The sequence below is a fragment of the Cottoperca gobio genome, chromosome 3 (assembly GCF_900634415.1).
Source record: "Cottoperca gobio chromosome 3, fCotGob3.1, whole genome shotgun sequence".
In the NCBI taxonomy this organism is placed as follows: domain Eukaryota; kingdom Metazoa; phylum Chordata; class Actinopteri; order Perciformes; family Bovichtidae; genus Cottoperca; species Cottoperca gobio.
The window spans coordinates 12682989-12697190 of record NC_041357.1 but is presented as its reverse complement, the minus strand read 5'-3'; the positions used below and the strand labels follow the sequence as shown (position 1 = coordinate 12697190).

Genomic DNA, 14202 nt, shown 5'->3' with positions numbered 1-14202 from the left:
GATGAATGTGATATGATTCTTGTCTTTTCATATTTCTTCTGCTCCGTTTTTATGACAAACGCACCACTCTGCAATGGCGTTCTGTGAAGGGTTCTCCATTGTTCACCCGCCTTCCTCTGTTCCTTCATTTGTCCATTCATCTCTCAGTGTTTGGTGTGACATCTATCAGGCTGCTTTGTGTCTTTACCTTCATTTATTTATTCCGATGTGAAGGTTGCAAACATATGTTTTATTGATTTGGGGTTGTAAGCTATGACAGCAATTGACTTAATCTGTCTATAGTTCCGCACATTACCTGCCAGGAGAGGAGAGCTCCATCCTCTCTGGCTGGACGAATGTATTGTTGCCCTGCTAACGTTATGACAAGGTTGGCATTTGTGTTGCTCCCTCATCCTTCTTTTCCCCACCTTGTGTTTTCTCCTTCACATCAATCCTCAGCTATTGAGCTGTTTTATTGAGATTGAAGTATTGATCACTGCTCAGACTAACCTTGACTTGACAGAGTGGTCTGCTTCACACAGTCTCCAGCAAACCCAGTAAATGTCCCATCTAGCAAATCCACAAAACTGTCGGGGGGGGGGTTTCCACCTCTTTCTTTCCAATCACCTTTTTACTGTTTTATGACTTTGAGGTAGTTTCATTAAAAGCCAATCTTTCATAGTTGTAGGAGAATAAGATTGCTGATCAGTTTGGCACCAGAAATGGTTACACTGCAGTGGGAAAGGCCAATATTGCAAGCCCAACAACTTCTCAGTCAATTTAGTCCTGCAAAGAAATCCATATGCTTTGGTGCTGAAATTGTTATGGTTGGAAGGATACAAATAAATAAAAAAAACCAGCCTGGTTGTTTGTACTATTTTGATGCTGCAGAATGTTTTATTTTATATCCATGTTAATCAAGCTATACCTCAGTTAGTTAGCAGAGGAGCACAAACATACTTTTTGACAGCTTGAAGATGTCGCACTTTGATGTCCCTGAACACATGTTGGGCCCCAAATTCATACTACACACTCATTCTAAGCAGGCTTTGAGTGTGTGGTTTGTTCATACTGTAAAAATGACCATATACTCAAAACAGTCATTACGTATACAAAAAATACTGAGCCTAAATGTGCTATTGGTGGACACTAGATCTTTTTCACCGCAGACATTTTGACTTGTCATAGCTGGATAAGCTCTTGGTGTTGCCCATTAATAAATAAAATATCTGTAAATATCTATATCTGATATTATAGCTGCTACCAATTGTAAATAAATACAATACAATAAATTTAATCAAATCTGAGATCAATCAAATTGAGTTTCAAGGCAGTCATATGGTTAAAGACAATGTTCGGATCTTTAGAACATTATCATTTTTGTATCTACGTGTGTGTTAAATCTTTCCTAGCAGCAGTGCCTCCTGGACAGAGGACAGCAGTCTGTCCAGTTTAGGAGCTACTTCATTTGCTCCTTTATCCTTCCTGAAATGTCCCAGACCAACATTTCCCCACCCTGCTGAGTACAGCTATGCTGATGGCCTTTCCCTTTTTATGATATAAAAATACCTTTTTTCCAGAAATGTCAAGGGTGCCTGTAAGTCATTGTCCTATCCCCCATACCCTACAACTGGGCTTTTGCTTCCCAAACTAACCGAGCTGCATCCTTCCTGGCCTGCTGGTCCCTCTCTGCTGAGTCAGCAGTTGCTTAGTAAGCACCCACCGTGTTCTGGGCAGCCTCTTCCTCTGAAAATGTTTTGAAGAAGGTACACTCTGACTCCTTGTACCCAACCTCCAACATGACAGTGGCTGTCTCGATGATGCAAGCTAAAATCATTCTGAATAGAGTCGTCACTCTGTTACCAAACCCCCTCCAGCAGTGTCACCTGCCATTAGATCCACTTTAAGAAGAGCAGTTGACAGCTCAGCTCCTCCATCCTCCCAAGTGTCTCATGCCTTTATTTGCTAGTACAGCAATGTAGTTACTGTAATCGTTGACCACAGTTCAGATCTGCCCTGGCTAACCTGCGCTCTGTCCAAATAACAGACACACTTGCACTTAATGCAGCGCCCTGTTGACCACAGGTTTGTGTGGAACGGCCATCCTGGACTCTGCAGGCCTGACTAATGTTGATAAGGTACTTAAAGAACAACTTAAATACTCACATTTTGCTATAAAATGAATGAATGAAATCTGTTAGTCTTTTTTTATATATTAAACAGAAAGGCAAAGCATGAGCATGTGTTGTTGCTCTTCCTGCTGGTATAAAGGTAGACTGGTCACTAGAGCTGGAGGAAACTCAAAATTGATAACACAATTGGTGTTAATTGTGTTGGTGGCCTTGACATCAGCTCCTAGAAATGTTCATCAATAACTGTTGATTGCATTTCTTTTCTTTTAGTTATTTTGTCTCTTCTCCTTGGCGTCACATTTTATGTGTTTTTGACAGGTTGTTACTCGGCTAGTTAAATAATGGCGACGTGCTGACCTCTGTGTCGTGTTGTATTTAGTTTGGTGGATTTATCACTTTAACAATTCCAGTCAATTTATAACAACTTATATGAAGCTCTGTTCTCTTCTCTGGAAGCACCTCTTCACAAATACTTAATGCTGAAAGTAAATTAGCTTATTTTAGGTCAAAAACAGTGATGCAGTAAGTACATCAAAATAATCATCCAGTCTCTCCTCACAAAAGCTTTATCACAGGGGATTTTCTTAAAGCTTTGGACATGAAGCTGAGATTATCCAATCAGGTGCATGAGCAGAAGAAAACAAAGAGTTTAGGTTGAAAGGATCACCATAATCTACTGTCCTTCTCAATCACTGTTCACCTTTGTGTTTCTGTACCGAGACAAAAGGTCACGGCATTACATTAAAAAGGGTTAAGTCTAATTGTCGCCAACATATTTCTATAATATTTAAATGTCTTCATTACTTATAATGTTTACGTTAGTATTTGTCAGCTGTGTTAACATTAGAATTATTTCAATAAAACAAGTTGTTCTTTATGGTAAAACCAAACAAAATACTGTATATCTCTTTAGTCTAGAGAGGCTGCCTTACTGTGGTGCACCTGTTAATGTTTTAACAAACGAGGAAAGTTTTCTCGATACATTTTTGCAAAACAATTTTTTGGATTCATTACATAGATTGGTTAGATATAACTCTACAGCAGAAGTAGTTAAGGTAGAGTAGCCAACACTGGTGGTTTGCAGGCTGGCGTTGAAAACAATGAGTGCAGGTGTTTTTAACGCGTCACACTCCTCTGATGTGCTATTTTGTCTTTGGGCCAACTTCAGACTAAGAATTAACATTAAGTAGCAACAGCTGATAAAATAGGACGGCAAATATAAGCAGACAAATAATAACAATATAGTCATGATCATTTTGTTGGTTAAGATACAAAATCGAAAGAGCCAGATACATTACGTGTTCAATATCAATGGCGCATATTACATTACATTGCATTTATTTAGCTGCCACTTTCATTCAAAGTGACTGACAATAAGTGCATTCAACCATGTGGGCTCAACCCCAAAGGTTGCAAGAACCATGCAGGTACATCAACTTCATCAAGTATTCTGATCTGCATCATGTGCTACATTTAAAGCTAATAATAGCTAGACAAAGGTTTTTTATTTTTTATATTTTATGGGTCAAGGTGCAGTCTGAACAGATTTCAGTTTTCAGTCTGAGATGGAAGATGTATAGAGTTTCAGCTAGATTGATAGATTGGCTGTAGCAGAGAGTAGTGGACGGGCTGGGGTGTATGGTGTGAGGCCTGAGCCATTCACAGCAAGGTAGGTTAATATTCACTTTTGTTTTTCTACATTATAGATGTTCTAATATGAAAAATATGTTTGTAAAACACATTGAACTTTAGTGTTTTAGCTAATCAAGCAGGATAAGAGCCACTAAAAATAATTACTGTATGCAAACTCACCAACGGCTGGACAGGTTTCCTGCTTGCTTCGAAACCAATTCTTTGTCCTCTTCAGCCTCTACCCTTTGGCCCAGCTTATATTAGGCTTATCACGTGTGAAAGCACTATTAAAGGCCCCCCACCTTTTAACCTCTTAGCCCATTTATGACCCAGAGCCATTTAGACTCAATTGGATGTTACCAACACCTCAGCTCTCCATAGCCACACGCTGACCTAGCCATCCATCAATGTCGGCCTTTGTTTTTTATTACATACTCTCTCAGAGGTCCATCTTGTCCAGCAATCTAACCGACGCCATGGCTTATAAATACAATAACAAGGACACACGGGCTATTTTGTGGATCGTGGATCCAGCAATGCAATTAAAACGAGCACATTTGCCTGACAGTGACTGTGGTGACATCTACTTAGACACCCATGGCTGTTCCTTCACTCTCTCAGCCCATTTTCTCCATTGATTTTGTTTTTTCACCTCATTGATTAGACTGTTTATTGAAGGGCCAAACTTCTTTGGTTAATTGGTGGTCACCTCGTATCTTGTGTCAGGATATGTTCAGATTGTGTCGAGAACCAGTTGAACGGGATTACAGTTTACACAGTGCAGCGTAGTTTTGGCCTTTGGTATAAAATATTAAGACTATAAACTTGAGTGTTGTTTAAATCATTTATATGCATCGACTGTTTGGCTCTTTGAGTATTTCACCATGCAATTACGCTAATTATCTAATTGTTGAGTCGGAAAAAGTGAAATCTGAAGGAGAAAGAAAATACATTCACTTTAGTGGTTTACAGCCTCAAGCTAAATGATTTAGAAAATGATTGAGATATGAAGTGGTTGTTAGTATTTGGTATCCACTGGAGGTTAGTATGTCACCATGTTGTTCCAATTTATTAATCTTTTTTTACTTAACTGGGACATAGTGTAAACTATGAAACCTACAATGCAGACATAAAAAAACAGAAAATATTGAAAGAACAAACCTCTGCTGTAACACTTACGCAAGTCGTAAAGTTTTAAAAGCTCCTACTGTCCTTCTCTGTTGATGGCAACATTGACGTGTCTACAAGGCTCAGGAGTTAGAGCAGTCGTCTAGTAATCTGAAGGTTCTCCGGCTCCTCCAGAGAGTGTCAAAGTCCTTTAGCAAGACACTAAACCCCTTACCACGCCTTATTAGCACCTTGCATGGCAGCCTCTACATTCGCTTTTTGAATATGTGTGAATGTTAGCATGTGTTGTAAAGCGCTTTGAGTGGTCAGCAGACTAGAAAAGCACTCAATAAATGTACCATTTACACCTGCAGGTCTAAACAGTTGCAGCCGTTACTTCCCCCCCCCCCCCCCCCGGTGGTTGTGCATTGTGACCTGTGTAGAACCGGTCTGACAATGAGCAAATGCTAAAGTACGCTCTTGAATAATACAAATCATCAGCAATTTTATTTTATTTATGAAAGATGTTGTAATGCTTTTGTCAGCCACAAGAGGCTGGCTCTCAAAAGTGATGTCAAAGTCCATTCATGGAATTAAGGAATATTGTCTTTCACATGTTAGCATGGTAGGACTTTGACAGCTTCTCGGCCTTGCTGCATCTAATGTGCTGGATATTTAGCAAGCCTTTTTGTGTATGTGTGTGTGAACATGCATGTCTGCCTGTGAATGTCTGTGTTTACGTTTGTGTGTCCTCTGTGTCACTTAGGACACCCATTATAGCCGTATCAGGTAAGAGTCAGGAAGAGAGAAAGGCGTCCCGTCATCCATGTGGCGGTGTAAAAGTACCACGTTAGCCCTGATCCAGGAGGCCAGTCTCTCTAACTCACAGCCCCAACTTCAGAGACATAGTGAGAGGCCCTATGAATACTGCATGATGGAGCTTTTATTACAGAGCGAGCTGGAGTGTAAATAAGATCCAGGCAATGGGGCACGTTTACTGGGGTCAGATCAGGGGAAGTGGCGGGGGGTGGCTATGTAACCTTGTCACCATGTCTCCTGCTGTCACAAGCCTGTCACTGTAACTCATACAGGGATGCTCGGCCCTGAGGTGGTCAAGGACAGTCTGAGAATAAAGCTTTAACCAAGCAGTAGTCACACCACATCTCCAGGCCTAAAACAAGCCCGTAAAACACATTTGTTAAAACTTTGGCATTTCTTAACTCTTGTACATCTAACTTGGACAATAATTTGATTACTGTATAAAAAATAACTGCTGCTTAGTGAACATGCAGTAATACTGTGCCTGTTGTGCTTACATTGATATTAATGAGATGTTTACATTCATTATTATGCACATTTAAGACACCCCCCTGTGAAAAAGTACTGTTTATGGATGACTTTAATGTCTGTTTACTTGAGCTAACTGGCAAAAATGAATCTCGGTCATCAGAAAAAGAAAAACGGCATTAGCTTTTATAAACAGATGTGATACTTTGTATGTACGCCTACAAACATTCAGATTAAACTTGTGTACATGGTATCCCACATACTCAAATCTTCTCACGTGTCATTCAGCGACGGGGTGGGTATTTCTTTCAACATGTCTAGTCTTCTCATTGAGAACTACAAGTTGTTTAACATGGCGACGACTTGGTTTAATCTCTTTTCAGGCTGCCTTACACACACAACCTGCCCAGCCAGTACTTAACATGTCTACCCCTGCAATCTTGCCTCAATTAACATCTTCATCTTAATTAAGAGGCAGCAGTCATGCTTAACTGATATTGATTGTAGCTTAAAGGAAGATCGAGACATTAAAATGGAAACAAAGCCGTCAGCCTTGTGTGCAAAGAGCTCTTTTCCAGAAAAGATGACATAAGATCAAAAACACTCACTAACACTCACGGGCAAAAATAAATAACATTGTCCTTTTAAGTCCGAGGAAGGCTTGTGGTTTGTACTAATAACTAAAAACTTAATTTTTATCTTTTACTATTCCATTTTTTACTTACTTTTTATGTATACACTTTTGGTCATAGCTACCTTTTTTATTCTTTTCAGAATCTCAGTGAAGTCTGTACTTTTGTTTTTTACTTCAGCAGCGATGAGACTGTTGTGTAAACTACAGTTCACATACAGCATAGCTACTGCCAGAGACCAGTGTTTGTTCTAACTCTGGGTAAATACCTGACATGGCACTAATGGGTGGCATTAATTAAAGGCCTGGGCCAGTTTTTAGGTGTCTGGCCGAAGAGCAATGTGATACTCTAATCTAAGACACATTAATCACACCTTGCACCGTACACATTCTCTCTGGAAGACCCACTGACAGCTGAGTAGCCAGGTATCACATTCACTAAGCCCTCTTGCAAGCTAACCAGGCTGTGTGACGTACACGGCCCCGGCCTCATCCCCATCACCTGACAGCTGTTGGACAGTATTCGTCCTTGAGGATTGTATGTTGAGAGGTCCTGAGGTGTTGTCACTGGTGCCGTAAACTAACCTTCAAGGGCTGTAACTAAAGCCGATGTTTGGCATTAAGGAGTTTGATAATTAAATCATTACGGGGCCGGTCTGTGGCTGCTGCTTTACTTGCAACTCAAAACTCTGTCTGGAACAGCGAGTGATAGGGCTGACTGGATCTGGTTTTGGGTGGTGACCTCTGACCTTTGAGAGAAATGACAGTGGTATTTTGTGATGCTAATTTAGACTCTGCTATGGCTCAGAAACTAGGAGACCTGGGACGTTTTTATTGCATCGTCATTTATGTCCTTTTATTACCCATCACTTGAACTTTCTCACCAGGTTTAGTACATTATTATTATTACATTACATTAGTCATTTTTGATCGCTCTGATCATAATGTATATTAATATTAATATTGATCAGAGTTCCTCACTTTGAAGAAGGTAAAAAGAAAAAACACGAGAAACTCAGGTTACCATTTAAATAAACTTTAACTGCTTTCTACAGTTTTGTTTCATATTATTTTCTGTTTCCCTCTAGAGCGTACCATCTTCTGGGCAAGCGGGTTTTAGCTGTCAAGGTGAGAACTCCTTCAATGCAACCTGCTTTATAAAAAGTAACCTTCAATCTTGTCCGCCCCATCAGAGCATCAACAGAACTTGTTAGTGTTTATTAAAAGCGTTTCTTTTTTCCCCCCACCATGTTTGATTACAGGTCATTCCCCTGGATATCACGGTGGAATTACAGAAGCAGATCATGTCAGAATTAGAAATTCTCTACAAGGTTAGTTTTGACTTGTTCCTCTTTACAAAAGCAACACTAAACCAGATCTACATTGTTAATAAACCACGAGTCTAACTAATGAAGCGCCATTTATCGCCTCTGGTCTTACAATGTAAGCCAGGGCTCAGCGATACATGGAAACACACGCAACGTACACGTGAACTAGGCATGTGAGCATGCTGATCATGATTAACTACTAGATTGAACTGCTACACTAACTCCAATCCCTTTCACACTTTCGGTTTTATACAAGTCTGTTCCGTTGCTCTAATTCGTCATAATCACTTTTTACTCAAATTCACAATGAGGATAATGTTTAACATTGCGTGCTCTTTAAATATGTCAATGTCTCTTCTCTTGATTGCAGTGTGATTCACCCTACATCATCACTTTCTTCAGTGCCTTTTTTGTAGAGAACAGGATATCCATATGCACAGAATTTATGGACGGTGAGTTTCTCCGTGGCTTAACACAGTATATCATGTGTTTTCTCTTTGCTAGCCACAGCTCTGTAGAAAAGACTTTGGGGAACTGTCCTCCGTCTCTCTACTGTGTATCCATTTACACTTCTGCAGATCAACAGAGCGTCTTATCGCAGTGAGCTGCTTAGCATGCCTGTGTGCTAAAAGCTACAAGGGCGTGATAAATCTTGACTTAAGTGCATTTGTAGGTGCGTTTGTTCGTGTGTCTGTCTGGATTGGTGTGAGATGAGGGACTGTCTATGTTTTTAGGTGCGTGTGTTTGTCCAAGTGTGTGTTAATGCTTTGATTCCCCTGGTTCACACATCTGACAGCTTGTCATCAAAGCCTGTCTAACCACTCAACACTCTTTACTTCATGAAACTTTTCTTTGATCCGTCACTTCCAGTTAGTCCAGAGATGTTGGTGAAAATATAACTGTGCAGACTTACTTTTATGTTCAAGTACATTTTGAAAAATACCTGGAGTGTGTCCTCTGCATTTAAACGGTCTTAAATATTATGTGCCGTGGACAGCTAACACTAACGTGTAAACTTTTGAAAAGATCATTTTCTCCTCTGTTTTGGTATTCTTTCACTGTTTTTGAACATTTTAGATACGTTTAGGTTTAGACAATACACCTGTCGGAGTTCTGCCTATACATAAAGGAGTGCTCGTCTTTTGTCGTAATTATGAAATATTTAAATATTTATTTTGTGTAAGAGAGCAACAACTCTCTCTTTGCAAGGGTGCTAGTTTTGGCTACAAAGCATTGTGGGACATGCTGGATGTCCTCATGTAGATCTGGACCAGGTGAAATTGCAAGTAACTATGTGTTGTCAGTAGTTTGGATGGTTTCTGCATGGCCAACATGAATTTGGCCAAAAAGGCAATGAGTTAAGAAATTGTACAAAATGTGTTCATACTATATCATCGCCTGAATAAATACATTTTCTTTTTCAGGTGGTTCTCTGGACGTGTACAAAAGAATTCCAGAGCACGTGCTGGGGAGGATCGCAGTGGCAGTAAGTGTTCATGAAATACTCAAATCTCCCTTTTTAATAATATGACATCGAGACAAAATCATTTCAATCAAGAGGTGTGTTTTGGAGTTTTAAGAAAGGTGTATCTAAGTGTATTAGAGTGGGGTCGTCCCATGCGGCAGTCACAGTTTTAAATGCGACCTGTTATTCGTTGGTCAGACACAGAACTGGCCTGAGGAAATAACTCATTTTATTAAGGAAATGCAACAAAAGTCTTTCAATTGGTTCTATTTGGTGAAGTGATGGATCAGTGTATTCTCTTTATCTTCCCTTATCTCCCTCTCTCCCTCTCTCCCTCTCTCCCTCTCGCCCTCTCTCCCTCTCATCCTCTCAGTTAAAACTAGCATTTTGACAGAAACGGCCTTGATGTTGATAAATGCATTTCTCTTCTCTTTTTTCTTCTCCACACTCATTACCCTTCTCTTGTCTCTACCGCTTCTTTTCTGTTCCCCCCCCCCCCCCCTTTAACTTTGTGCGTAATCAAACAATGACAGCTATTTAGTCACTGTTAATTCTAATTCACAGCTTTTCCCTCCTTTCCACTGTCACAGTTGTTAATTATCACAAAAGGGAAAGCACACCAGAGGTTGTGAGTGAAGCTGCACACTGCCGTTGTTGCACTCACACCACCACCTTTTGAGGCACACGGACTTCAGAGAGCTTTTGTGCTTTCTTAATTTATCTCCGAGGTTGTCGTGCATCAGAGATGGATGACAGGAGCCTAGAGGCTAGAATCAGCTCTCGCATCCCATAAATGAAAAAAAAAAAAGGAGGATTAAACATTGGGAAATTAGTCATACTATAATAAAGTATTATATGACTGTTGTATGACTCTAGCCAGTTTTACCCCCGATGTCTTGTCCCAGACATTTGTACAAGTTGCACCTCCAAGCAGGGGCAGCCTGGAGGCCACTAGTTGCCCTAACAAACTGAATCTTTTATTTGCTTAGCGACTAAGAGAGAAAAAAATCACCCTGTGGAGAAACATTTTCTTGGTTGCATGTATCTGCAGTCTTATTGTTTTGGTGACTACCCAAAGCTTGTGACGACACCGGAGGACTGGAACGAAGATTGACTCGCAAATTGAGAGCTTTAATGTGCAACTCAGCTCTCCCTGTGCACCACAGTCTCATACAAAGTCTGCACTAGTGCAGCTGACACCTAAACTGTAGTCAATTTTAGGGTCCTTTACGCCGTTATTAAGACTGAGAGATAGCAGATTTCCCTCCTCGCCTACACTGAGTGAGCAGGAGTAGGAAGTAGAGGAATTCTTGGTAGAGATCATTATTGACATTATTGTTAATTCATGAAAATAAGAGCGGTGCGATTACTTTGTTGAATAATCGCAATAACGACAATAAATAGATAATAAAGTGTACGCTTTTGATGCTTTTAGTATAAGGAAAAAAAAGAATGATCATAATTCCACCACAGCTTCACCCATTCTGTCAAAGCTGCATCTTAAATAGTCCTCTGGAAACACAGTTCATAGTCTAATTCCACATCAATATTGAACATTTTATTTGATGTGTGAATTATCTACCAGTCTGTTTATTTTTAAAGTTACTGTACTACAGCCAGGAAAGAATGTGCACCCCTTAATGTGAGGGGTACAAATTGACCAGTGTCTGGACAGGATTTCACAAGAAGGCTAATCGGTGTCAGCACACCCTCTGGTCCTCATTTGTAAAACGGGAAGCACAACTGCTGATTACGAATCTAAAGACAACATCAATACAACATTAGAGACATGTGTGAACCATGACAGCACAGCAGTATCCAAACCTTTCAGCATTCTTGTCCAACCCCTCTTGCCTCTTCAGTGACACGCCCTGACATCCACCGTGTGTAAACAGGGACATTGGTGTTTCTTCCCCTACCTATAAGCTCAGTTTGTATAACTGGAGGGAAACACTCCACATTAACCAAGACAATTAATTATTAAGCCACATGCTGGATAAACGTTGAATGGTGTCGAAGTTAATCAATTGTTTCTTTTGTCTGTGTTTTCAGGTAGTTAAAGGTCTGACGTATCTGTGGAGCCTGAAGATACTTCACAGAGGTGAGTAAGGTAGTGTGTGGGCTCTGTGTTATTATACAAGAGTTGATAGAGACAGGCTGTACAGTGCTGATGTTGCAGTTCTATCAAGCAGTTTGTCTCCACAGATGTCAAGCCTTCCAATATGCTGGTGAACACCCGAGGACAAGTCAAGCTCTGTGACTTTGGTGTCAGCACACAGGTACACTGATTTGTTTGTGTGAGCATGAGAGAGAGAGAGAGGATGGAAAACAGTTGTCTATAGCTGCATCACTGTGTGTGTGTGTGTGTGTGTGTGTGTGTGTGTGTGTGTGTGTGTGTGTGTGTGTGTGTGTGTGTGTGTGTGTGTGTGTGTGTGTGTGTGTGTGTGTGTGTGCAGATCTGTTTGCATATGGTCAACGTTTCAATCACTGCATTCATTTTCAACTCATAACATCAGCGCTATCCCAGGGGTCTTCCTCTCACATTAACTTTCCCCCCCACCTCCATTGTTCTGCAGCGTCCAAAAAATCACTTGTTATAATTATGACCCGCACACACAACGGCAAAGCCTCATTGATATGTATGCAGTAGATGTGGGGAAAGCGTGGGTGGCAGACAATAGCCGTGTGTGTGAGATCTTCAGGGACAGACCTTCAACGTTCCTCAGAACATCAACCCTGAGGTCTCCCTTTTCAAAACACACACACACATGTCCTTTCTGTGGCAAATTGTTATTCATTTTTAACCTCCACTTCCTTGGAAGCTCCAAGGTGAATTTTACACCCTGCATGTACAACACTAGCAACATTGACTCGTCCTCTGTCTTTTTTAACTCTATTTTTCTGTTTATCTCTCTTTCACAAATAAATACTCTCCTTCCCCCTCTCACACCGTAGGGCACGCTCCAAAAAAAAAAAAAGCCACAAGGGAACCGACACTCATTATCACAGTCCTGTCATTGATGGCATGTGCCATTGTATCCATTGTACACACACACACACACACACACACACACACACACACACACACACACACACACACACACACACACACACACACACACACACACACACAATGTCTCCTTGTCTTACTCCTGTTCCCTCAAGGGTTGATCAAGCCCAGAATATCAACCTGACATGTCAATATATTTAGATAATGTAAGTTAGGTCCAACTCTGATCTTTTTTTATTCCCAAATATAGTTCAATAAATTAATGACTCCTAAATGTTACTTATAACGGTGAAGATGGCTTTATACGGTCAATTGAATACTCAATTTATATTGCATCATAATTATTTGCTTATCAATAGTTCATTCATTTCTTTTGCAGTTGGTGAATTCTATTGCTAAAACGTACGTGGGAACTAACGCATACATGGCGGTGAGTTCAGTCTCTTTCAAATAATTAGAAGTTATTTAAGTGAAGACATGTGTTAAGGGTCGTCCACACCAAGAATGAGAACTATAAAGATAACAGTAAATAAATTGTTTGAAAACAATAGTTCTAAGTCAAGTGGATGGCGGAGTCCACACCACAACTATTACAGCAGTGGGCTCCGACACAGCTGGAGCGCTTGGCGTCACTGTTTACCGAACGTTAATGCCTCCTCACATTTACAGTTATCGCTCGTGGTGTGGACGGCCCTTTAGCCTCTGACTTTGTCGTTACACTTTTTGATGTTTGTTTTTGTTCCACAGCCGGAAAGGATATCAGGAGAGCAGTATGGTATCCACGCAGATGTCTGGAGTGTGGGAATCTCTTTCATGGAGGTACAAATGGGACACTAAATTCTAATAAAAGTGGTCAATTTGATTTGTTGTAATTACACAGTTGGATATCATACAGGACATTTCACATCAAATAGATTATGTTATACGTATTTAAACTGGCTGTTGCTCACTGAGTAGCATACAATGCATATGTGTGTATCAGCATCTCTGTCACAATAGATTGAGACTGACACTTTAAAATAACATTTTAATTTCAGTATAACATTCAGTCTCTTGTCCTCCCACTGACATTATTGATCTTGCATTTGTTTCTGTCCACAGCTCTCCCTCTGCAGTATCACAAATGATTCGGGCTTCTGCCTCGCCTTTGCTTGTCAATAATCTTTAATATCATTACAATTATGACGGTAATAGATGAGTTCAGAGGGAAGGAACAATGTCAGAATTATTGACATGATCTCTGGGTGATAAAGATAAAGTTGTTTAGCAGTGGACCCCCCCCCTTTCTATTTCTAGCTGTGGATGTGTTAAGCATTAAGCTAAATGAAATGGCTCGCAGTCCCACTCTATTTAGATTGATCTTTAGCCTACTAGTTGGTCTATTCATGTTCAAGGAAAGACTGTGAGCGTTTTGACGTTTTAATAACGTAATGTTGTCAATAAGCTGCCCTTGACCAAGATGAAAAATGCCCACCTCAAGTGAATTGCCAAATGTCAGGGAGAGCTGTCCCCCAACCCCCCAGCCACATAACACACACACACATACACACACACACACACACACACACACACACACACACATTACATACAACCGTCCCACAATCCTGTCCTGCTTTTCGTTATCTCTCTTT

General features: G+C 40.4%; 1 protein-coding gene across 1 annotated transcript in view; it reads left to right on the top strand.

The window, feature by feature from the left end:
- Positions 1 to 14202, top strand: part of map2k5 (mitogen-activated protein kinase kinase 5) — a 52737-nt gene that overhangs the window by 10365 nt on the left and 28170 nt on the right. Inside the window, 8 exon segments of the mRNA XM_029427614.1 lie at positions 7857 to 7896; positions 8031 to 8099; positions 8467 to 8548; positions 9521 to 9582; positions 11614 to 11662; positions 11767 to 11840; positions 12951 to 13001; positions 13319 to 13390. Coding sequence (XP_029283474.1) covers positions 7857 to 7896; positions 8031 to 8099; positions 8467 to 8548; positions 9521 to 9582; positions 11614 to 11662; positions 11767 to 11840; positions 12951 to 13001; positions 13319 to 13390 — 499 coding nt within the window.